At 33.3% G+C, this 24694-nt stretch overlaps 2 protein-coding genes, 1 long non-coding RNA gene and 1 other non-coding gene across 4 annotated transcripts in view; 3 read left to right on the forward strand and 1 right to left on the reverse strand.

Annotated features, from left to right (window-relative positions):
- Window positions 1–95: 95 nt before the first annotated feature.
- Flo2 (flotillin-2) overlaps window positions 96–24694 on the forward strand; it is a 262398-nt gene continuing 237799 nt past the window's right edge. Inside the window, 1 exon segment of the mRNA XM_081975941.1 lies at window positions 96–468. Within this exon segment, the coding sequence (XP_081832067.1) occupies window positions 420–468 (49 nt within the window). The 5' untranslated portion in view covers window positions 96–419.
- On the forward strand, window positions 954–1037 carry TRNAL-UAA (transfer RNA leucine (anticodon UAA)). The gene has a single exon. It is a non-coding gene; the product is annotated as a tRNA-Leu (tRNA).
- Window positions 5360–7529, forward strand: LOC145726717 (uncharacterized). Its single transcript, XR_014177646.1, has 2 exons — window positions 5360–5508; window positions 7348–7529. It is a non-coding gene; the product is annotated as an uncharacterized LOC145726717 (long non-coding RNA).
- Window positions 5521–10190, reverse strand: LOC145726710 (glucose dehydrogenase [FAD, quinone]-like). The gene is made up of 5 exons (XM_081975939.1): window positions 9792–10190; window positions 7240–7461; window positions 7051–7179; window positions 6785–6997; window positions 5521–6734 (listed from the first exon to the last, which is right to left on the reverse strand). Exons 1-5 carry the CDS (start codon window positions 9997–9999, stop codon window positions 5662–5664), a joined length of 1845 nt encoding a protein of 614 aa, XP_081832065.1. The 5' UTR covers window positions 10000–10190; the 3' UTR covers window positions 5521–5661.

The raw sequence follows: 24694 nt of genomic DNA on the forward strand, positions 1-24694 counted from the left end.
AATGCAAGGACGCCGTAACGTATTGCGGAGCTAGATTGGCGACGCCGGCTGTCATTTTCTATGACACAAAACGGGATTATGAAAGAAGAGATACCAATTCCATTTAATCTGAGAGTAGCTATATAAAAATCGATTTTTTACTCACCGACGAGCGTACGTGTTTACTTTCGCTGTGTTTAGTGTGATTAATTTTTATTTAAGCCGTCGATAAGCTAATTTACCTTAAAATAAAACCAAAATTAACAAAATCTGGGCGGTTTTGCGACTTTTAAAGTGCGAAGTGCAAGTGTGGCTGCCTAACTTGGACATTTGTTTATGTTTTCTGGTGTTGTTGTTTAAGCAGTGTTTAGTGCTTTTTAAAAAGTTTTGCGGTACTTTTAAGTGTTTTCCAGTTTTGTAGTGCAACAGACTAGTGCTAAATGGGAAATATTCACACCGTGGGCCCCAACGAAGCCCTAATAGTCTCAGGTAAGTTCATTATTTATCTTACTGCTTATATCAAAACTGGGCTGATTTAAAGTGTTAACACTGTTAACAGCATTCGCATTTTATGATAGATAGCATTAGGAACATTTTGGCGCCCCACTTGTTAGTCAAAAATCAATAAAATTCCCTAAACATAATAATTTTTAGGTTATGTCTCTATTCTGTGTTTATTAGTAGTGTCAAAGGTCAATTGCTTATTTATTATTTATTTAAAATTGCACCACTGTGAGTCATATTACAATTTCCTAACTACTAGCTACTAGTACAGATTAAATAACAGTTTTTCAATTTGCTCATAAATGTTACTGTTTATGACAATCTATATTGTTATTGCGAAGTTGGTATTTCTATGGTTAACTACTTTATAAATAATTAGTGTGGTTTGATAAAAATGTTAAATAAACTGGTTGATAAATAAATTCAAGGAACAGTGGTATTAATACACGTTTTGCTGTTGTTCTGATATAGTCAGGTTGGCCGAGCGGTCTAAGGCGCCAGATTTAAGCTCTGGTTCTCGAAAGGGAGCGTGGGTTCGAACCCCACACCTGACAGACTTTTTTATTTTTTTTTTGTTTTCGAATCATTTTGTATGATCTAAGTTTATTATAGTATGCTATTTATTTTTGTGTTTATACTTTATCTGATCGTGCCTGCCGTCTTTTTTAATGTTGCAAAGTAGAAAAATTGATATGTTCTCATTGTTTAAGTTGGTAAAACTAAAAACTAGTTAAAGTCCGTTAATTTGCATCTGACAACAGACTGGTGTCTTCACAGTATGTCGCTCCTCAGTTGATCCTAATGCCTCCACGATCACATCGGGGTCACCAATTTGGAGGTTCGTTTTCGGTGTGTTTCGTCCCAGGAGCAGCCTCTGGAATCGTCAGTAAGGCTGGCAGCCCCTTGCCTTATACACACGACACGCGCCATTGTAAATGACAGGAAGAATGGCCTCAGATAAGCGGGTCAAGCAAGACTACTGCTTTTTACCCTCCCATCGCTGTAGACCAAAAGGAAAGGTCCGGAAGAAGGACTCTTGGAAGGACTCCATTAACAGACACTGGCGTTTCCCTTTCGGGAATTACCAGTGTTGCAACGGCGTCCCCTGTCCTGGGTGAGAGTGCCCCGGCTGACAACGGGGCTCTTCTGCGCTTCTTCTTGTCTTGAATTCTTCTTTCTTCGTCATCTGGTCATTCTGGTGGAGGTCTGGCATATTTTTGGATGATCAAGAGAGTTAGTGGGCTAATCAATTAATCATCCAAGAATATTTGTGGGGAGTATGGATCGGAGGTTAGGAGCTTGATTTTTACCCTATAGCCTAGGCGGGGGGAAATCTGGGAGGTGTAGCCAGAGCCCGGTTAGCACCGAGTTAGCTACTGCTGGGTTTTACCCAGGTTTTGAGAATAAATTCTCTCCACCCGGTGGGAAAGTTGTTGGTGGGGGGAGGGTGGTCTTCATCAACTTGGCTGGATTAGTCCTGGCTGTTACCTGAAACATAAAACAGAAAACATTAATAATAACTTGCTCCAAAAATGAAGTTGAAGTCATGATCGGGTGTTGTCAAATCCGGATGAGGTCATAATCGGGTGTTCAGTGCTGTCCTATCGTCCAGCAACTAATGTCTTGGCCGTTTATGGGGGGCTTCCATTTCTGAGTCATAGTCGATGGCGCTCCTTATGAGTGGATTTGGGTGTTCTGGTTTGGTGTGTTTTGTGGTCTCATGTCGCTGACAAAGTTTCTTCCATCTGTTGACAAAGTTTCTTTATCATTGATTTTTTGGGTAGTGCACATAATAATACTTTCATATTGCGTTTAAAACGTCAACATTTTTATTTTACCACAACAATAATCACTTAAAACATTTAAATACATATTATTGATTAATTTTGTGCTGTAAATCTGGTAAGGTGGTAAAAGTGTAAAAATAATCAATTTTACAGAACATACTACATAAACATTATGTCATCTAATGACAATTTAAGATACTCAGGTTAAGGAAGATAAACGGTAATTATTATTCGAGTGTGCTTATGTTTTTCCAGTTGTTTTATGTCAGTAAAAATAAAGTTGTATAAAATCTAATAAAAGTATCTTCAATCTCTTTGACCAGTTCATAAAGGGTTAAAGGAAGCTGTAGAAATTAACAGGTTATGGGCCCAGTCCAAGAAAACCGGAAAAGTAAGCAGTAATTATCCTGTTGTGAAACGTATTTTGAAAACCTGAAGGATACGACAAATTATGGCGACAATCCCTAGTAATTTAATTGTAAAGCCATTTGATGGAAACGGCTTCTCAAATTGGGAGTTTCGAGTAAGATTGTGTCTTGAGCAACAAGTTGTTTTGGAAATGTTGGAGAAAGATCCTCCGGAATCAACAGCCACAAATGAACTTGCAGTTTTTAATAAAAACGATATAAAAGCTCGGAATTTAATTGTTCAGTTATTGGCTGATAATGTTCTTGAAATGGTGAAAACCAAAACTACAGCTAAAGAAATCATGAATGAGTTAAAAGGTACTTTTCAAAAGCAAGGAATAGCAAACCAGGTACATTTGCAGAAGAAATTAAGAAACATGAAATACTTTGGAAAAGGAAAACTAAGTGAATTTCTGTTTGAATTTGAGAAAACAGTCTCAGAGTTAAAAAACTGTGGTGGAAACATAAATGACACAGAGGTAGTTACACAGTTATTGTCTGCAATGCCAGAGAACTATCAAGTAGTTTACCACTGCAATTGATATTATTTTTTGTCAAGGTGAAAGTAACATCTCTCTTGACTTTGTAAAAAACAAATTACTTATGGAGGAATCAAGACAAGAAAAGGTAAAAGAGGAGAATGAAGACACATCACAGCCACATGCTTTTTATGGTAGAGGAGATGAAGAAAGAAAACATTTTGGAAAAGGATATAGACATCCAGGAAGTCAGCCAATAAACAAACGACCATCAACTACAAATCGTTATGCATTTCCTGATTATAGAAGCGGAAATAGTGAAGCAATGACAATTGGAACTAGTAATGAGATACAATTTATTGTGGACAGTAACTCATCATTTAATTGGATCAAATCAAGGACAGTATTTAACCCAAGTTAAAAATATTGACATTAAAATTAATGTGGCCAAGAAGGGAGAAACTGTAACAGCAAAGAGACAAGGAATTTTAAAACTGAAAACAAGTGATGGTAGAAAAATAACCATGGAAAATATTCTTGAGTGTGAAGGTTTGAATTATAATCTTCTGTCTGTGAAAAATCTGGAGCAGAAAGGACTAAAAGTTGTTTTTGAACATGGACAAGTTGTGATTAAGAAGAAAGGCCAAACAATAATAGAAGGTAACATAAAGAATAATTTAAGCATATAACTGAATCTGAACTTAAAGATTTATGATACAAAAGAATGGGACACTTTACTAAATACGCTAGTAAAATTCTATGTGAAACATGTTTAAAAGGAAAACAGACACAGAAGCCTTATAAATCTTTAAGTAAAAACTTAAAAGCAAGGAGATTGTTAGAGGTTATTTCGTCAGATGTTTGTGGACCTTTAACTCCTGTAACTTACAACGGCATGAAGTATTTTGTAACATTTATTGACCATTTTTCACATTTTACAGTATGCTATCTTATGAAAAATAAAAGTGAAGTTCTGGAAAAATTTCAGCAATATGTAGCAATGGTAGAAGCTAAGTTCCAAAGCAAAATAGATAGATTACGATGTGACAATGGGGGTGAATACATGTCAAGGGATTTTAAATACTTTTGCAGAGCAAAAGGTATAACAGTTCAATCGATTTGAAATGAGAGATTTGACTTGTACTCCATTAAAATTTCTGGGTTTGAATATTACTAAAACTGAACATTACTTGTGCATTGATCAAAGAGAACTAATTCAAAAAGTTATTAACATGTTTGGAATGAGACACAGTAAAACAAGTAATATTCCAGTACAACCAAATTTAAAGTTAGAAATTAATGTAGATGTATGCCAAGAGAATATTCCCTACCGCTAGCTAGTTGGATGCCTTATGTATATTATGTTAGGTACACGTCCAGATATATGTTATGCTGTAACATATTTCAGTCAATTTCAGAATTGTTTTAATGAAGAACACTTTAAATACTTGAAAAATGTTTTGAGATACTTAAAGAAAACTGAAAATTTTGGACTGAAATATGTTAAATCAAACAAGTCAAATAACAATATCATTATATCTAGTTATGTCGATGCTGATTTTGCTGATAATGTTTTTGATCGAAAAAGTATTTCAGGATTTTTAATTAATGTCTATGATAATGTGTCTTCATTATGGAAATGTAAAAAACAATCAGTTGTTGCCTTATCGAGTACAGAGGCTGAATATGTATCTTTATCGTCATGTGTTACTGAATGTATTTTTATTTTCGCTCTTCTGTGTGATATTTTGAACAAGAATGTTTATCCTGTTGAGATTTTTGAGGAGAATCAATCTTGTGTCAAGATGGCAAGTACTTTAGAGACCAAACCTCGGACCAAACGGTCCAAACACATTGATGTTCGTCATCATTTTTTAAGAGATTGTGTTGAAAAAGGACAAATAATTTTAAAGTATGTTTGTACAGCAGAGCAAGTAGCTGATGTATTCACAAAAGCTCTACCGCTACCAAAATTTAAATATTTTATTGAAAAACTAAATGTTGTAGATATTTTGAACTTATAAGTTATTCAAGAAATTGTTATAGAAGTAAGTTCTTGTATTGATATTCATTTTACTATTATACTGATGTGTATGTATTGTAAAATTGGAAGGGAATGTTAAAATAATCAATTTTACAGAACATACTACATAAACATTATGTCATCTAATGACAATTTAAGACACTCAGGTTAAAAGGAAGATAGACGGTAATTATTATTCGAGTGTGCTTATGTTTTTCCAGTTGTTTTATGTCAGTAAAAATAAAGTTGTATAAAATCTAATAAAAGTATCTTCAATCTCTTTGACCAGTTCATAAAGGGATAAAGGAAGCTGTAGAAATTAACAAAAAGTAAGTAAAAAGTTACATACTATAAATATAATTTTCACTCAATACATATATGAAGTACGAAAATATAAATACGTATAGCTAAATGAGCAAATTATGGCATCAACGTTAAAAAAATTGGTATTTTTTCCGGTCAATTAGCAGAAATTATAAAACTCATGCGCTCCAATCTTCCTTGACTAGGTCAGCACATTTCTCTCCAATCACCATTTTGAGTGCGGTCATATGTCCAGAAATACTCAATGGCACAACACTGTCATCAGCCACTCGCAACTTTTCGACACCGTGAACTCTCAAATGCCCATCGACTACGGAATCACCAAATTCACCTTCGTGTTCGACAATACCCATAGGCGCTGTTCCAGAAATTTCTCCCCAGCTTACTGAACGATGTTTAATGGCGCATCGCCAGTAATCGTCTGAATCTTCATGATAGTCCGTACAGTGGGGGACGGTATTGTCGTAGAATTTCAGTGCCAGGCCTTCTACAGGAAGATGTTTTAACAGTTTTTGGGTTGATCTTACGGCGGCTAAAAGGGTGTTAACGTCGTCCTCGTGAGGGTCTGAGTAATCTCCTAAATCTATTTGTGGTTCATTTTTGTGTAGAGTCAAAGATCCTCTCGATTTTGGGTGCAAAAGCACCAAATTTATTGTTAACTTTTGGTTTTGTTGTCCGTGATAAATTTTGTCAAGATTATTGGGCGTGTTACTAATAAGCAACTCTACGTCCGGGTATGGTAGTCTTAATTTGGAGTGTTCTGTTTTAATGAATCCAATTAGATCTACTCCGTTTGAGACTAAGGGACCTCCACCGTTCCTCAAATAGTCAATTTCTTTGCTGTAGTACTGTGGTGTTTCATCGTAACGATGATCGTTGAATGTGAAGGTGAATGCGGGAAAAACTGGATGATGAATGAGGTTACGGCCGACTTGCAAATTTGCCACAGGGTGAATATCTCTATGGGGACCTATACCACTAAGTAGCAGTAATTTGGCGGAATTCACAGCTCCTGCTGCTAAAATTATCTCTTTAAGTGCTGTGGCTTTGAAGACCATTCCATCGTGCACGAATTGAACTGCTCGAGCTTCTTTAGTGTGTTCGCTTATGATGATATTTGTTACTTTTGCAAAAGGTTTAACCAGAAGATTTTTTCGAATCATTGCTGGCTCTAAATAAGCTTCACTAACGCCATATCTTTGACCTTTTTTTGTCATAAGTTGTGGAGTTCCTGCAGAAAAGCTGATTAGCCGTTTCCTAGCGTTTTATTTCTAAACTTACCGAAACCTATGCCTTGTTTGCCGTTTAAATCGATTTCGTTAAAATTGAGTTCTTTGGCTGCATCCAGGAAACGTTGAGCCACAATTGAAGGAAAACGTGGGGTTTCAAGGTGCACTGGTCCTCCATAATGACGCTCTGGGGCATCCATTTTGCACTCCAAATGAGCATCTTCGATTTTCTTAAAGTATGGCCTTAGAGATTCGTCACACCATCCTGTAGGTTTTGCGATTAATTCCTGTAGGTTTTGTCATGTTTTAGTGATTTACCTTTTAGTCCAGTATCTGCCCAAAGATTATAGTCCCTAGCATTTCCCCTGGTGTAAACCATGTTGTTTATGGTACTAGTACCACCTAAAGCTTTGGCAGTTGGAATGTAGCACCTATGATCTTCCATGTCTGTTTTGATAATTTTTGTTTTAGTTTTTGTTTCTCAAATCTGTCATAGTCAGGGCTTACCCAAGCAGGAATAGTTTTGTGGCGTGCTGAAGTAAGACCATGTAAATGGACTAATAGGGCTTTTGAGGCAAGCGTGCATTGCTGGGACTCTCATAGCCTCTGTTTCAGGGCCACCGGCCTCCAGGAGAAGAATTTTCCATTCCGGGTTTTCTGACAACCGATTAGCGATCACTGAACCGGATGTGCCTCCTCCCACTATGATGAAGTCAAACTTTCCAATATCTAAAATCAGACGATGTTAAAATTATGTCCCTTCCAGTGTTAATAGAGATATACGAGATATTTACCGATCTATGTGAAATTTAATCAGAAAACGCTTTTTTTTTGGGGTTTTTGTGTTTTGTCCTGTTACACAAGGTTTGTTCTAAGAGTGGGTGAAGAAAAACGGTAAAATATATTATACAGGATGGTCAAAAAAAGAGCTCAACGCGTCAGTTCTAAAAAAGGTTGTTTTTCAAATTAAACACTCCTTTTGTTTGATTCTCTGTTCAAAATTAAGGTAAGTTTGTGTTAGATCACTTATTTGAATAATTTATTCTTTAAATTGATACATTGAACCACCCTGTAACTGTCAAAATAATCGAGTTATTGAAGGTTAAAGTAGTAGCTGTCAAATTCAGTCTAAACTGTCAAACAACTCGTTGATTTGCAACACTTTGTACAGACTTTTATATGTCAATGGATAGAAAATATAATGGGCTTTCCAAAAATATGGCCGTGTGTGTTGATAAGGTACTTCGTTTGGCCGCCAGAGGGCTCCAAAGCTAACTAAACGTTTTTCTTGATTGTAACCACTCTAACTTCTTGGAGGGATTTTTTTTAAATCGGTTAAGTACGGCCCTGATATTTGGCAGAAACCTAGCACAGTGAGTGTCAAATTTAGAGCCGTAGCAAAACTGTAGTATTAAAATCATTAAAGTCGATTTTCGCTTGCACTAAGTGGCCAACATAACGCAAAACCCATTGGAATAGTGGTGGTGTTTCAGGCAAATTTGACCCTTACGAAAATTGTCATTTGCAAAATCGGTTTTTCAAGAAATTTCTATGCATTACATCTTAGTAGACCTAGTAGTTCATGTAACCGTGTTTTCTTATTGTTCCAGGGTCAAAGTAGCCCTAACCAGTTAAAAAGTGTTTCTGGGACACCCTGTCTGTAGACCGTAAATAACACGCGTATTTTTAACACTTTGTATGTACTTTTATATGTCGATGGAGAGCCAATGAAATGAGCTTTATATTGACGTAGAAAAGTCGGTTGGTCAGTGGTACCGTTTAGCCACTAGAGGGCGTCAATTTTTTTGGTGAATCCTTTTGTTTAATATTCAAAAACCCGCTTAATTGCACTATTTTTGCTAGAGTTTTATACGTCAATGGATAGCCAATAGAATGAGCTTTCTAAAAATGTTCCAACTTTGGTTGATAGGTTAGACGGTTTGGCCGCTAGAGAGCGTCAAAGTTGACTATCTTTTTATATGACTTTTTTCGTGCATCCTTTTGTTCAATCTTCAATAACTCGTTTATTTGCACCATTTTTAGTAGTGTTTTATACCTCAATGGATAGCCAATGCAATGAGCTTTCTAATAGTCTCCCAATTTGAATGGATAGGTTAGACGGTTTGGCCGCTAGAGGGTGTCAAAATTGACAAATTTTTTCGAGAAATTTTTGGTGCATTCTTTTGTTCAATCGTTCATAACTAGCTTATTTGCCACTCTTTGTATAAACTTTTTTATGTCAATGGATAGTCAATGAAATAAGCTTTCTATTGACGTATAAAAGTTGATTGGGTTAGGGGTACGGTTTTGTCGCTAGAGAACAAATGTTTTAAAGTAAAATTACAAAATTCATAATTTTTCATTGTATTCCATTGAAATTACCAAACTTTATTTACGTTTAAATTTGAATGGTAGATGTACAAAAAAAATTGTTAATATAATTTAGATGTTCCCAATTTTGTTAATAGTTTTCAAAATACCATGTCCTCCAGTAATGCCCATTAATTCCTAAAATGTATTGTTTACCCCTCGGTTTAACTAATCTTTTTAAATGGGACACCCTGTATCTAAGCAATGCATTTTAATCTCCTGTCAATCTTCAATCACTTAAAGGGAAGGAAAACCTGAGATAGTCTTATTGGGCGACAAATGAGTGAAAACAATAAAACATAACACAACCCAACACCTGTATGTTTGTATGTTTCCCCTAACGGTTTCCTATCAATAATTATTTAAATTATTTGTTATCGTATTATCTGAGTCATTAGTTTAATGTTTCTGTCAGTTAGTTGACAATTTTAGCAAAGAAATGAAAGAAATGTTGCAAAAGAAAATAGAAAACAAAGCTGAAAGCCACAGGAAAATCCTGGTTGTTGCTGTATGTGGTGTAAAGATGATAAACTGGATCGTACGGGAATAAATATTAAATAAAGAGTAAAATGGTGGGATAATAACGATTGTTACGACTTATTTCGTTTTTAGATAAAGGTATTAATTATTAAAATGTACTACATAAGAAATACTGCAGTTTGAAGTCCCACATGACACTATAATGTTACCTTTAAGTTCTTCATGTCTTCCCTCTGGATGATCACTTTCTGCAGGTGTAAACTTGAAGATCCCGTAATTCAAATACTCATTCAAATGGGCCATTTCTTTCTGGAAGTTATCGATATAGTTGTCCAGAAGGTCGAAGGGTGAACCTTCGGCTCCTCCATTATGGTAGTTCAACAACCCCAACAGCACTAAGAACACAATCTTGAACATGATGGCCGGTCTTCCAGCACCACTTAGAATCTTGTACTTGATTCAGGTTGCTTATATACCCCAACCAGGGACGGGTTTTCTTGCTTCGTATTTGGTCTTCAGGGGATTTTGATGAGTCGTGTATGGTTTTTCTGCATACGTTATTAGTTAATTCGTTTAGCAAACCCGCTCTTCTGCCGGTCAACTGGTTCTTAGACCAACGAGTAAATATCGATTGGATTCGTTCAATCGTAAGGTCAAGTGCATTGTTACTGTTTAATGCGAACCTTTCACTGGCTATTGTAATAGCGCAAATGAAGGCTTGGTGGGAAATGTTTTTTCTGCATGGGATTCTGAAGAAAAAAAAATTGCTAGTAGGATTACTTGCAAAATACTACTAACCCATGACATAGAAACATACATTTACCAAGTTCCGGTATCTACACAGTTGTATTTTTAGATCTGTATAGAGCTCCAAATTTCCGCTTTATTACTTTTACTTGTAAATAATAAAACTGTAATTTGCATAACCATTATTTAACCATGTTGTTGGTTTTTCTTTCATTGAATATTCATTGAAATCGAGATAACTTTTGTGTGGTCAGCTTACAAGCATATGACTTCATCGAAGAAGTTTCTCACGCAGGTTTTTTTCAGCTGTCAGTTCTGTGAATAATATGTAGCATAATTATTAATCATTATCTGAGTGCAATGAGTGCATAGATGATTTAATTGTATTTTTATTTATCAGTATGTATGTATTTATCATCAGTGTTTCATGAGGGAGATTTGGGAGGGAGAATTTTTGTAAGACGTCATCTCAGAAGCTTTTACAAAAACGTGATGATTTAACCTAAATACTTCTCTAATTTAACGTTTTGACAGTTTTTTGAAATATAGTGAATCAAACGAGGGGTACCCCGCCGATACTGTTTTGTACATTAAAAGGACAAAAACTAAACTCAAACTCTCTCATTCCCAACATTACAAGCTTGAAAATTGACTTTGAAGCTTTGATTTTGACTTTTAAGCGTTAAAATTGTCTTGCAACTCTAAATTGACTTGTAAAGTAAATTTTTATGTTTTTTACTTTGATTTTTAATGGTTTTAACTTTGAAAATTGATCCGAAAACTGAACTTTTCTCATTTCCAACATTAGAAGCTTGAAAATTGACTTTGAGGCTTTGAGTTTGACTTTTAAGTGTTAAAATTGTCTTGCAAACTCTAAATTGACTTGTAAAGTACATTTTTATGTTTTTACTTTGATTTTTAATGGTTTTATCTTTGAAAATTGATCTGAAAACTGAAATTTTCTCATTTCCAACATTAGAAGCTTGAAAATTGACTTTGAAGCTTTGAGTTTGACTTTTAAGTGTTAAAATTGTCTTGCAAACTCTAAGTTGACTTGTAAAGTAAATTTTTATGTTTTTTACTTTGATTTTTAATGGTTTTAACTTTGAAAATTGATCTGAAAACTGAACTTTTCTCATTTCCAACATTAGAAGCTTGAAAATTGACTCTGAAGCCTTGATTTTGACTTTTAAGTGTTAAAATTGTCTTGCAAACTCTAAATTGACTTGTAATGGAAATTTTTATGTTTTTTACTTTGATTTTTAATGGTTTTAATTTTGAAAGTTGATCTGAAAACTGAACTTTCTCATTTCCAACGTTAGAAGCTTGAAAATTGACTTTGAGGCTTTGAGTTTGACTTTTAAGTGTTAAAATTGTCTTGCAAACTCTAAATTGACTTGCAAAGTAAATTTTTATGTTTTTTACTTTGATTTTTAATGGTTTTAACTTTGAAAATTGATCTGAAAACTGAACTTTTCTCATTTCCAACATTAGAAGCTTGAAAATTGACTTTGAAGCTTTGAGTTTGACTTTTAAGTGTTAAAATTGTCTTGCAAACTCTAAATTGACTTGTAAAGTAAATTTTTATGTTTTTTACTTTGATTTTTAATGGTTTTAACTTTGAAAATTGATCTGAAAACTGAACTTTTCTCATTTCCAACATTAGAAGCTTGAAAATTGACTTTGAAGCTTTGAGTTTGACTTTTAAGTGTTAAAATTGTCTTGCAAACTCTAAATTGACTTATAAAGTAAATTTTTATGTTTTTTACTTTGATTTTTAATGGTTTTAACTTTGAAAATTGATCTGAAAACTGAACTTTTCTCATTTCCAACATTAGAAGCTTGAAAATTGACTCTGAAGCCTTGATTTTGACTTTTAAGTGTTAAAATTGTCTTGCAAACTCTAAATTGACTTGTAAAGTAAATTTTTATGTTTTTTACTTTGATTTTTAATGGTTTTAACTTTGAAAATTGATCTGAAAACTGAACTTTTCTCATTTCCAACATTAGAAGCTTGAAAATTGACTTTGTTGCTTTGAGTTTGACTTTTAAGTGTTAAAATTGTCTTGCAAACTCTAAATTGACTTGTAAAGTAAATTTTTATGTTTTTTACTTTGATTTTTAATGGTTTTAACTTTGAAAATTGATCTGAAAACTGAACTTTTCTCATTTCCAACATTAGAAGCTTGAAAATTGACTCTGAAGCCTTGATTTTGACTTTTAAGTGTTAAAATTGTCTTGCAAACTCTAAATTGACTTGTAATGGAAATTTTTATGTTTTTTTCTTTGATTTTTAATGGTTTTAATTTTGAAAGTTGATCTGAAAACTGAACTTTCTCATTTCCAACGTTAGAAGCTTGAAAATTGACTTTGAGGCTTTGAGTTTGACTTTTAAGTGTTAAAATTGTCTTGCAAACTCTCAATTGACTTGCAAAGTAAATTTTTATGTTTTTTACTTTGATTTTTAATGGTTTTAACTTTGAAAATTGATCTGAAAACTGAACTTTTCTCATTTCCAACATTAGAAGCTTAAAAATTGACTTTGAAGCTTTGAGTTTGACTTTTAAGTGTTAAAATTGTCTTGCAAACTCTAAATTGACTTGTAAAGTAAATTTTTATGTTTTTGCTTTGATTTTTAATGGTTTTAACTTTGAAAATTGATCTGAAAACTGAACTTTTCTCATTTCCAACATTAGAAGCTTGAAAATTGACTTTGAGGCTTTGAGTTTGACTTTTAAGTGTTAAAATTGTCTTGCAAACTCTAAATTGACTTGTAAAGTAAATTAGTATGTTTTTTACTTTGATTTTTAATGGTTTTAACTTTGAAAATTGATCTGAAAACTGAACTTTTCTCATTTCCAACATTAGAAGCTTGAAAATTGACTTTGACTTTTAAGTGTTAAAATTGTCTTGCAAACTCTAAATTGACTTGTAAAGTAAATTTTTATTTTTTTTACTTTGATTTTTAATAAAATCATTAAAAATGATTTGAAAATTTGAAAATTGTCCTTAAATTAATTGCCTTTTTGCATACAAAATACCTTGAATTGCCTTTAAAATACCTCACAATGTTTCTATTATTGCCCAAAATGCTTTATAGCGATAATGCCTTACAACTACCTAAAATGCTTCAAATTCAGACTATTTTTTCTTTTTACACAGTTTTTGAGATATTTTTAGGAAACTAAAAATTGTTTTTCACTTTTTTTTCGGTCATATTAAATTTTAACCTGTCAAAGTGACTTTTTCTACTAAGATTGACTTGGGAACACGAATTTAATGTCGGTTTTTCTCTAATTGGCACAGTTTTCGCAGTGACCTAGAATTTGAAGCGTTTTTGACAGTTTTTAGAGCATAACTGCCAAAAAAAATGACGTATTGACAAATGACATGTGTATATCGATATTCAACTGTTTTTGCTCTAACAGCTCTAATTTGAGCAAAATTTTCGTGCACTTTTTCTAATTGTCCATAACTCGCTTATTTGACAGTTGACGACTAAAGGTGATTGAGGTGAAAAGATAGCTCAGATTGTAAGCTTTCCAAAAATGTGCCCTTTAAGTTAATCGGTTGCACCGTTTGGTCGCTAGAAGGCGTCAAAGTCAAGCTTAACAAACCTTCAAAGTGATTAAACCACTTTTGCTTTTAAACCTAAATAACTCAGTTATTTTAACAGTTACGACGAAAGGTCACTGAAGGTAAAATATAGTCCAGACCAAACGCTTTCCAACGGTATTGTCAAAAAAAGTCATTGGTGTGATAGTTTGACCGCTAGAGAGCGTTAAAATCAAGCTTTTTGACAATTTTGACTATTTTTCTTTTTACACAGTTTTTGAGATATTTCCAGGAAACTAAAAATTGTTTTTCACTTTCTTTTGTCACGGATTTGGGGATGACAATGAAATTATGTCAATTTTGATGGTTTCCAGTGCATGGCACCCTTAAAAAATGACATTTTTATAGATGACACTTTACGTCATTTTTGTATGATTAACCTGAAGGAATATACACAGTGGAAGTTAATTTTAAAAATTCAACATTTTTTCTTCTTCAAATATACAAAATGTTCGAAAAACGTTTTTATTTTATTGCAAGCTTATTTGATGAAATAATTTAAATTGTGAATTTTGAAGAGATAATGAACTTGTTACTACAACTGTCAGAAGACAGCCCTGAACGCAACCCTGTTGAACAGATGGTTTCTGTCTGAAATGTGGACTAAAGTTTAATACAGACCAAATTTAATTTACTCAATTTAGTCCTCAAAAAAGTCATTTTTGGATCTCTTTTGCTGTAAGGGGCAGTCAAAAGATCATAATACGAGGTATGCAAACTGGTTTGGGAAAAATAGTGGCAGTTAACCGAATTAGTTTTTAATTTGTTTGTTGTAAAAACCCACCATCACTTAGTGGTATTCAACGTCACTGTGTAAAGTATCTATTGTTTTTAATTGATTTCCTTTGAATAATAATTTGAAATGCTACTTAGGACCGCTACTTTCACCTCCGAATATATTTATCCATAAGATAATTTCTATAGAAACCGTGAAATCAGTCAATTCCGTCATTTCTATAGAAATTATCCTACGAATAAATTTATCCGGAGGTAAAACTACCAGTATAGTCAGGATGCATAACCTCAGATTTAAAAATTCCTTATTATTATTATGCTTTTATTGCAGATTGCATAGCTATTTGTGATGTAATTTTTACATAAGAAAACACCACTTTTTATAATTGAACACCCTGTACAAATTTAAATATTTTTTATATTCAATCCTATGCATGGTTAGCACAAAGAATGAATTACAGCAATTTTAATAATTGAATTTTTAGACAGGGTGTCCTGAAATGAAATCACAAAAAAGTGAAACAGCAAATTTCAGCTTGCATGATAATAAATCCACCCTGTAGGTATATTTACTTAATGAGTATACTACCAGTCTGGGGCAATTACCACTTAATTACTTGGATTATTGTATCTTTTACTTTAAAATGGTTCAAAAGGATTCAAATCTGGTCATCTGGGAGGATTATGAGTTTTGACAAAAAAAAACAGGATTTTTGGACTCATTTTTACTGGCGTTCAATTTTTTATACTATAGATAGTGTAAAAATTGACTGTTAAGGCTAGAAATGACTTTACTAAGACTAAAGAGAGTTCAAAAGTCTATTTTCAGGACTTTAATTGGTGCACAACTAAATTTTCTGGACTGAAACAAGTCTAGAATTCAATTAAACACTAGAAACAGTTCAAATTGAATTTTCGGACTAATTCATTTCTAAAAATTTGTTTTCAAGACTAATATCTTAGCCTTTAGTGCCAACATTTTTTACTTTTATTACTGGAGTCTGAAACTTGACTTTTACTATTATAAACAGTCTTAAACTCGATTTTTCAGTCTTAAAGCAGTAAAATCAGTCCGAATTTCTTAGAAATGCTCCAATTTTTTGCACGAATGGGTGTAGAAGTCAATTTAATAGTGAAGTAACTTGAAATGACATTTTAAGACTATGAACTTGTGTACAAACTGGCTTTCAGGCCTGATAAGTCCACAACTTTGTGAATAGTTTCAAAACTCAATTTTTTGTGCTGAAAGCAGCATTAAAGCACTAAAAACAGTCTAGATTTTTAAGAAATGCTCGAATTTGTAGTACTGAGCTGTCTAGAAATCAATTTAGTAGTGACAAAGCTTGACATTTTTAAGGCTACGGAGAATGTAAAAATTTATGTCAAAAACTTGATGAAGATAGTCTTGAAACTTGATTTTCCAAGCTGAAAGCAATTTTAAAGCACTAAAAATAGTCCAGAGTTCTAAAAAAATAAAAGGTCAAGTAAAAAAAAACTTGAAAAGTTAGTCTTCAAGTTAATTTTCATTAACCTAATGTCAATATCCGATATTTAAGACTATTTTCAAAACAAAAATGTTGAAATTCGTCTTCAAATTATGAAACCTTACTTCAAATGAAAATTTTAAGCTTCTGATTTTACTTTTTATTGGTTCAGAGCCACTTTTTGGTGTCCCAAGTCAAGTTTTAAATGTGTGAATATGTAGTCATAAGTTTTAGAAAAAGTAGTTTATCTTAAAACTATTACGACTGACTACGAAGACAGTTTTTAAGCCTCCCAAGTCAATTTTCAAGACTAAAGTCGTTCAATTTGTCTGAAAACTATGAAAACTGGTTAGAAAGACAATTTTTAAGCCTCTCAAGTCAATTTTCACCGTTTCGAAGTCAATTTTCAATACTAAAGTCTTTCATTTTATCCGAAAACTATTACGACTGACTATAGACAGTTTTTAAGCCTTCCAAGTCAATTTTCAAGACTAAAGTCGTTCAATTGGTCTGAAAACTGGTTAGAAAGACAATTTTTAAGCCTCTCAAGTAAATTTTCACCGTTTCGAAGTCAATTTTCAATACTAAAGTCGTTCAGTTTATCCGAAAACTATTACAACCGATTACAAAGACAGTTTTTAAGCCTCCCAAATCAATTTTCAAGACTAAAGTCTTTCAGTTTATCCGAAAACTATTACGACTTACTTACGACAAAGACAGTTTTTAAGCCTCCCAAGTCAATTTTCAAGACTAAAGTCGTTCAATTGGTCTGAAAACTATGATAACTGGTTAGAAAGACAATTTTTAAGCCTCTCAAGTCAATTTTCACCCTTTCAAAGTCAATTTTCAATACTAAAGTTATTCAGTTTATCCAAAAACTATTACGACACTACAGAGACAGTTTTTAAGCCTCCCAAGTTAATTTTCAAGACTAAACTCGTTCAATTTGTCTGAAAACTATGAAAACTGGTTAGAAAGACAATTTTTAAGCCTCTCAAGTCAATTTTCACCGTTTCAAAGTCAATTTTCAATACTAAAGTTATTCAGTTTATCAAAAAACTATTACGACACTACAGAGACAGTTTTTAAGCCTCCCAAGTTAATTTTCAAGACTAAAGTCGTTCAATTTGTCTGAAAACTATGAAACCGGGTTAGAAAGACAATTTTTAAACCTCTCGTCAATTTTCACCGTTTCAAAGTCAATTTTCAATACTAAAGTTATTCAGTTTATCCAAAAACTGTTATGACACTACAGAGACAGTTTTTAAGCCTCCCAAGTCAATTTTCAAGACTAAAGTCGTTCAATTTGTCTGAAAACTGGTTAGAAAGACAATTTTTAAGCCTCTCAAGTAAATTTTCACCGTTTCGAAGTCAATTTTCAATACTAAAGTCGTTCAGTTTATCCGAAAACTATTACAACTGATTACAAAGACAGTTTTTAAGCCTCCCAAATCAATTTTCAAGACTAAAGTCTTTCAATTTATCCGAAAACTATTACGACTTACTACAAAGACAGTTTTTAAGCCTACCAAGTCAATTTTCAAGACTAAAGTCGTTCAATTGGTCTGAAAACTATGATAACTGGTTAGAAAGACAATTTTTAAGCTTCTCAAGTCAATTTTCACCGTTTCAAAGTCAATTTTCAATACTAAAGTTATTCAGTTTATCAAAAAACTATTACGACACTACAGAGACAGTTTTTAAGCCTCCCAAGTTAATTTTCAAGACTAAAGTCGTTCAATTTGTCTGAAAACTATGAAACCGGGTTAGAAAGACAATTTTTAAACCTCTCGTCAATTTTCACCGTTTCAAAGTCAATTTTCAATACTAAAGTTATTCAGTTTATCCAAAAACTATTATGACACTACAGAGACAGTTTTTAAGCCTCCCAAGTCAATTTTCAAGACTAAAGTCGTTCAATTTGTCTGAAAACTGGTTAGAAAGACAATTTTTAAGCCTCTCAAGTAAATTTTCACCGTTTCGAAGTCAATTTTCAATACTAAAGTCGTTCAGTTTATCCGAAAACTATTACAACTGATTACAAAGACAGTTTTTAAGCCTCCCAAATCAATTTTCAAGACTAAAGTCGTTCAATTTGTGTGAAAACTATGAAAACTGGTTAGAAAGACAATTTTTAAGCCTCTCAAGTCAATTTTCACCGTTTCAAAGTCAATTTTCAATACTAAAGTCTTTCAGTTTATCCGAAAACTGTTATGACTGACTACAAAGACAGTTTTTAAGCCTCCCAAGTCAATTTTCAAGACTAAAGTCGTTCAATTTGTGTGAAAACTATGAAAACTGGTTAGAAAGACAATTTTTAAGCCTCTCAAGTCAATTTTCACCGTTTCAAAGTCAATTTTCAATACTAAAGTCGTTCAGTTTATCCGAAAACTATTACAACTGATTACAAAGACAGTTTTTAAGCCTCCCAAGTCAATTTTCAAGGCTAAAGTCGTTCAATTTGTCTGAAAACTATGAAAACTGGTTAGAAAGACAGTTTTTAAGCCTCTCAAGTCAATTTTCACCGTTTCACAGTCAATTTTCAATACTAACGTCTTTCAGTTTATCCGAAAACTATTATGACTGACTATAAAGACAGTTTTTAAGCCTCCCAAGTCAATTTTCAAGACTAAAGTCGTTCAATTTGTGTGAAAACTATGAAAACTGGTTAGAAAGACAATTTTTAAGCCTCCCAAGTCAATTTTCACCGTTTCAAAGTCAATTTTCAATACTAAAGTCTTTCAGTTTATCCGAAAACTAATACAACTGACTACAAAGACAATTTTTAAGCCTCCCAAGTCAATTTTCAAGACTAAAGTCGTTCAATTTGTCTGAAAACTTTGATAACTGGTTAGAAAGACAATTTTTAAGCCTCCCAAGTCAATTTTCACCGTTTCAAAGTCAATTTTCAATACTAAAGTCTTTCTGTTTATCCGAAAACTATTACAACTGATTACAAAGACAGTTTTTAAGCCTCCCAAGTCAATTTTCAAGACTAAAGTCGTTCAATTTGTCTGAAAACTTTGATAACTGGTTAGAAAGACAATTTTTAAGCCTCCCAAGTCAATTTTCACCGTTTCAAAGTCAATTTTCAATACTAAAGTCTTTCAGTTTATCCGAAAACTAATACAACTGACTACAAAGACAATTTTTAAGCCTCTCAAGTCAATTTTCAAGACTAAAGTCGTTCAATTTGTGTGAAAACTATGAAAACTGGTTAGAAAGACAATTTTTAAGCCTCTCAAGTCAATTTTCACCGTTTCAAAGTCAATTTTCAATACTAAAGTCTTTCAGTTTATCCGAAAACTATTATGATTGACTACAAAGACAGTTTTTAAGCTTCCCAAGTCAATTTTCAATACTAAAGTCTTTCAGTTTATCCGAAAACTATTACAACTGACTAAAAAAGTCAGTTTTAAGCCTCCCAAGTCAATTTTCAAGGCTAAAGTCGTTCAATTTGTCTGAAAACTATGAAAACTGGTTAGAAAGACAGTTTTTAAGCCTCCCAAGTCAATTTTCAAGACTAAAGTCTTTCAGTTTATCCGAAAACTATAACGGCTGACTACAGACAGTTTTTAAGCCTCCCAAGTCAATTTTCAAGACTAAAGTCGTTCAATTTGTGTGAAAACTATGAAAACTGGTTCGAATGACAATTTTTAAGCCTCTCAAGTCAATCTTCACCGTTTCAAAGTCAATTTTCAATACTAAAGCCTTTCAGATTATCCGAAAACTATTACGACTGACTACAAAGACAGTTTTTAAGCCTCCCAACTCAATTTTCAAGACTAAAGTCGTTCAATTTGTCTGAAAATTATGAAAACTGGTTAGAAAGACAATTTTTAAGCCTCTCAAGTCAATTTTCACCGTTTCAAAGTCAATTTTCAATACTAAAGTCTTTCAGTCTATCCGAAAACTAGTATGATTGACTACAAAGACAGTTTTTAAGCCTCCCAAGTCAATTTTCAATACTAAAGTCTTTCAGTTTATCCGAAAACTATTACAACTGACTACAAAGTCAGTTTTAAGCCTCCCAAGTCAATTTTCAAGGCTAAAGTCGTTCAATTTGTCTGAAAACTATGAAAACTGGTTAGAAAGACAGTTTTTAAGCCTCCCAAGTCAATTTTCAAGACTAAAGTCTTTCAGTTTATCGGAAAACTATAACGGCTGACTACAGACAGTTTTTAAGCCTCCCAAGTCAATTTTCAAGACTAAAGCCTTTCAGATTATCCGAAAACTATTACGACTGACTACAAAGACAGTTTTTAAGCCTCCCAAGTCAATTTTCAAGACTAAAGTCGTTCAATTTATCTGAAAATTATGAAAACTGGTTAGAAAGACAATTTTTAAGCCTCTCAAGTCAATTTTCACCGTTTCAAAGTCAATTTTCAATACTAAAGTCTTTCAGTCTATCCGAAAACTAGTATGATTGACTACAAAGACAGTTTTTAAGCCTCCCAAGTCAATTTTCAATACTAAAGTCTTTCAGTTTATCCGAAAACTATTACAACTGACTACAAAGTCAGTTTTAAGCCTCCCAAGTCAATTTTCAAGGCTAAAGTCGTTCAATTTGACTGAAAACTATGAAAACTGGTTAGAAAGACAGTTTTTAAGCCTCCCAAGTCAATTTTCAAGACTAAAGTCGTTCAATTTGTGTGAAAACTATGAAAACTGGTTCGAACGACAATTTTTAAGCCTCTCAAGTCAATCTTCACCGTTTCAAAGTCAATTTTCAATACTAAAGTCTTTCAGATTATCCGAAAACTATTATGACTGACTACGAAGACAGTTTTTAAGCCTCCCAAGTCAATTTTCAAGGCTAAAGTCGTTCAATTTGTCTGAAAACCATGAAAACTGGTTAGAAAGACGGTTTTTAAGCCTCCCAAGTCAATTTTCAAGACTAAAGTCTTTCAGTTCATCCGAAAACTATGACAACTGACTACAAAGATAGTTTTTAAGCCTCCCAAGTCAATTTTTTAGACTAAAGTCGTTCAATTTGTCTGAAAACTATGAAAACTGGTTAGAAAGACAATTTTTAAGCCTCTCAAGTCAGTTTTCACCGTTTCACAGTCAATTTTCAATACTAACGTCTTTCAGTTTATCCGAAAACTATTATGACTGACTACAAAGACAGTTTTTAAGCCTCCCAAGTCAATTTTCAAGACTAAAGTCGTTCACTTTGTCTGCAAACTATGAAAACTGGTTAGAAACACAATTTTTAAGCCTCTCAAGTCAATTTTCACCCTTTCAAAGTCAATTTTCAATACTAAAGTGTTTCAGTTTATCCGAAAACTATTACGACTGACTACAAAGACAGTTTTTGAGCCTCCGAAGTCAATTTTCAAGACTAGTCTTTCAGTTTGCCCGAAAACTGTGAAAACTGGAAACAGATACATTTTTTAAGCTTCTTAAGTCAATTTTCACCGATTAATATTAACTCAAATATGTCGTAAACGAAGTTTCAAATCAGAATTTTATAAGAGATGCTATCTTGTTCAACTTGAACAAGGAAATTAAAGAAACCTATCACTTTTGAAAAATATCCAGTGACGTAGAAGATAATAAAGCGGAAAAATGAAAACCATCTTTTTTGCAAATAATTAATTTACTAATTGTTGTACTAACTAAATCAGTGAATCAGAGCATCACTAAAATAGTCATCAAAAATATCAAGAAACATTGCTCCAAAACATGTTCCGTTCATCCTTTTCTGTAACTGCTATAGTTTCTGAGATCACAATGTAGAGAATGGAATTTGGGAAAAAATTACATAATTAAGGTTTAAAGGAAGGAAGGGTATAAAATATAAAAATTACTAACCACTAGGTGGGTGGATCGAACATATTTCTATTTCAAATGACTTACACGTTTTATTAACGATAACTTTGAAACTGAACGATAGCAATGAAACAGGTGATAAGATTCCAGAATATCTCAAAAACAGTACTGCGATTCAACTCATAAAAATGATCGGCAGTAATCCTAAAGTTAGTATTAATGATTTTGTTAATAAGTAGCTCCAATTCCTTGTATTCCAAAGAGTAAGTATTCATCTTTTGCTGGATTGTATAACAAGTTAGCAAAATACGTTCGTTGGTCCTTTTTAGAAGATCGCAAAAGTAAGTTAGTATGAAGTTACTTATCTGAAAAGAATATTTATTACATTATTTAGTCATGTATGGTTGATGGTATTTTTACCAATGTCACTGCAATTATGAGTACTAATATACCAACATTCATTTCTTCTAATTGGTAAGCATTATTGGTGCTAATATATTGATAATAGCACAAAATCAAGCATTCAACTGACGAAATGGTTATGAGAAAGAAGAAGTGTTTTCCAAAAAGAATGTTAAACAAATATACAGCCTTTATCAGCTTCAAGTAAATATCTAGACAATTTTTAATTGTTTTGGCAGTTGTAGTGTTGTCCAGTGTCCTATTCATATCAAGTAAGAAAGTTCTAAGATGGCATAGTATGCTGCTACCCAAAAAATTAGTATAAATTTGTTGATGAAAGTATATCCATGATGGAAGAAAAACGATGTAACTTGTCTTATTGTCCAGCTGTCGGTACATTACATAGTCCATTACAATTAAACCAAGTATTAGCAACTGCACCGTGGTTAACATAAAAACTTTGTTAAATACAAAAAACACTTTTTTTGGTACGGTGTTCATCACATTTAGCAACTCTATAGTGAATATTACCTCAAAAAAGTCTTCCCACATTTGGTTATTATGCCAAGAGTAAACTGCAGTAAATATATAAAAGAGCATTTCGGCCATCAATATCACTGCTAGAACCTCTTTGAGATTCGAGGTTTGAACTTCGTTAACGATTACACCATATTGTTGAACTACCAAATAACAGTTTGCAGTGAAAACCAAAATACCCAATATCAAAAAGATGTTTCTGTGTAAAACCTTCTTCAGCGCAAAGTCATAGTTAGGTACTATACCCAAAAATCTAAAATACTTGAAAACGGGGGCCAAATGTCTAATGCTATCGTCGTTGTAATCTACGTAGAAAACATCGAGGAGTTGATTCAACATTGTCTATTTTGTTATGGAAAGTTGGATAAACACTATTAAACGAATAGGTTGTTTCTGCTTGTAAGAGATAATCAATTTTGCTGGCCACCAGCACTTATCCTATATGTATTGACTGCGATAAATGACATGTTTGGAAAGGTAAATATGAGTTCTAGCACTTAAATTTTGTCGCATGATGAAGTTGGAATTCCCTGTTGACTTTTAATGTCGATTGGAAAGTAAGGAAAGTGTTATTATTTGTTTCAATTTAAAAACATGAAGTTGAACACAACGTTGCGATAGACATGTCGACTGGCATCACAGAATGCATGAATATTCAGAGCTTGAGAGCAGTAAAGTTTATTAAGGCCTTCAATCGATGCTCCAATGAAACTAGTACCTACTAGTTCTTCAATTTCTTCATCTTTTATTTCTTCTGCCATTGCCCGTTATTTAAGTCTCATAGATACTAGAATTAGTCTTCAACACAGAGGAAACTTTGCATGTGTGTTCAACGACTGAGAGTGTGTGGCCCAAACTGGTGTTAGTGGCTTCATAGTTTCCACTGTAGCAGAAATATTTATTGGAGAAGTCAGGAAATACCATTTACTCAAGACTTCTTCTTCATGTACCATCTCCGTGTAACAGCTTTGAATAGGTTGGAAGACGTGACACCAAACCATTCCTAAGAGTTCCTAAGCCAGGATATTCTTCTCCTTCCAACATTCCTCCTTCCCGCGATCCTTCCCTGGATTGTGAGTTTCAGAATCTCATACCTTTGACTTCTCATAACGTGTCCGAGATATTGCAGTTTTCTCTTTTCAACTTCATGTAGGATCTCCACGCCCTTCTCCGTTTTTCTTAGGACCTCTACCTTTGTAACACGTTCTGACCATGGTATTCTCAACATCCTACGGTATGTCCACATCTCAAAGGCTTCCAATTGTCGCTCCAAGCCTCCACACCATACAGATGAAACGGGAATACATAACATTTGAAGATACGAGTCCTTAGGTCCAGTCTCAGATCGCGACTACAGAGCAGCTTCTTGTTCCTCATGAAGAATGCACGGGCCTTCTCAATGCAAATCTTTGTTTCTGAACAATAGTCCACAGAACAGTTGACAATTGTCAGCTTTTCGCCTTCCACATACAGATCCTTATTTGGGACTTCAGTTTTGGTAACAATCATGTATTTCGTCTTTTTAACGTTGAGTGTTAGACCATATTCTCGACTAGATGTGATGACGTTATTCAACATATTTTGAAGGTCGAACACGTTTTCGACGAGAAGTACTGTATCGTCCGCATTTCGCAAGTTGTTCAGTAGAATTCCGTTAACTCGTTTTCCACCCTCTTCATTTTTGAGGATTTTGGTGAACATTTTCTCTGAATACAGGTTGAAGAGGAGTGGCGAAAGAACACATCTTTGTCTGACTCCTTGTTTGATTTCCCCTGCCTTAGTTAGTTCGAATTGGACTTCACAATTATTTGTATATC

Source organism: Ips typographus, linkage group LG3, assembly GCF_016097725.1.
Source record: "Ips typographus isolate SLU linkage group LG3, UJ_Ityp_2.0, whole genome shotgun sequence".
Lineage (NCBI taxonomy): Eukaryota > Metazoa > Arthropoda > Insecta > Coleoptera > Curculionidae > Ips > Ips typographus.

Coding starts and splice junctions, on each gene's coding strand:
- LOC145726710 (XM_081975939.1), bottom strand. CDS start 9,999: ATGTTCAAGATTGTGTTCTTAGTGCTGTTGGGGTTGTTGAACTACCAT. Junction 7,462..9,791: donor AAGACATGAAGAACTTAAAG/GTAACATTATAG, acceptor GTCTGATTTTAG/ATATTGGAAAGTTTGACTTC. Junction 6,998..7,050: donor GGCAGATACTGGACTAAAAG/GTAAATCACTAA, acceptor CAAAACCTACAG/GATGGTGTGACGAATCTCTA.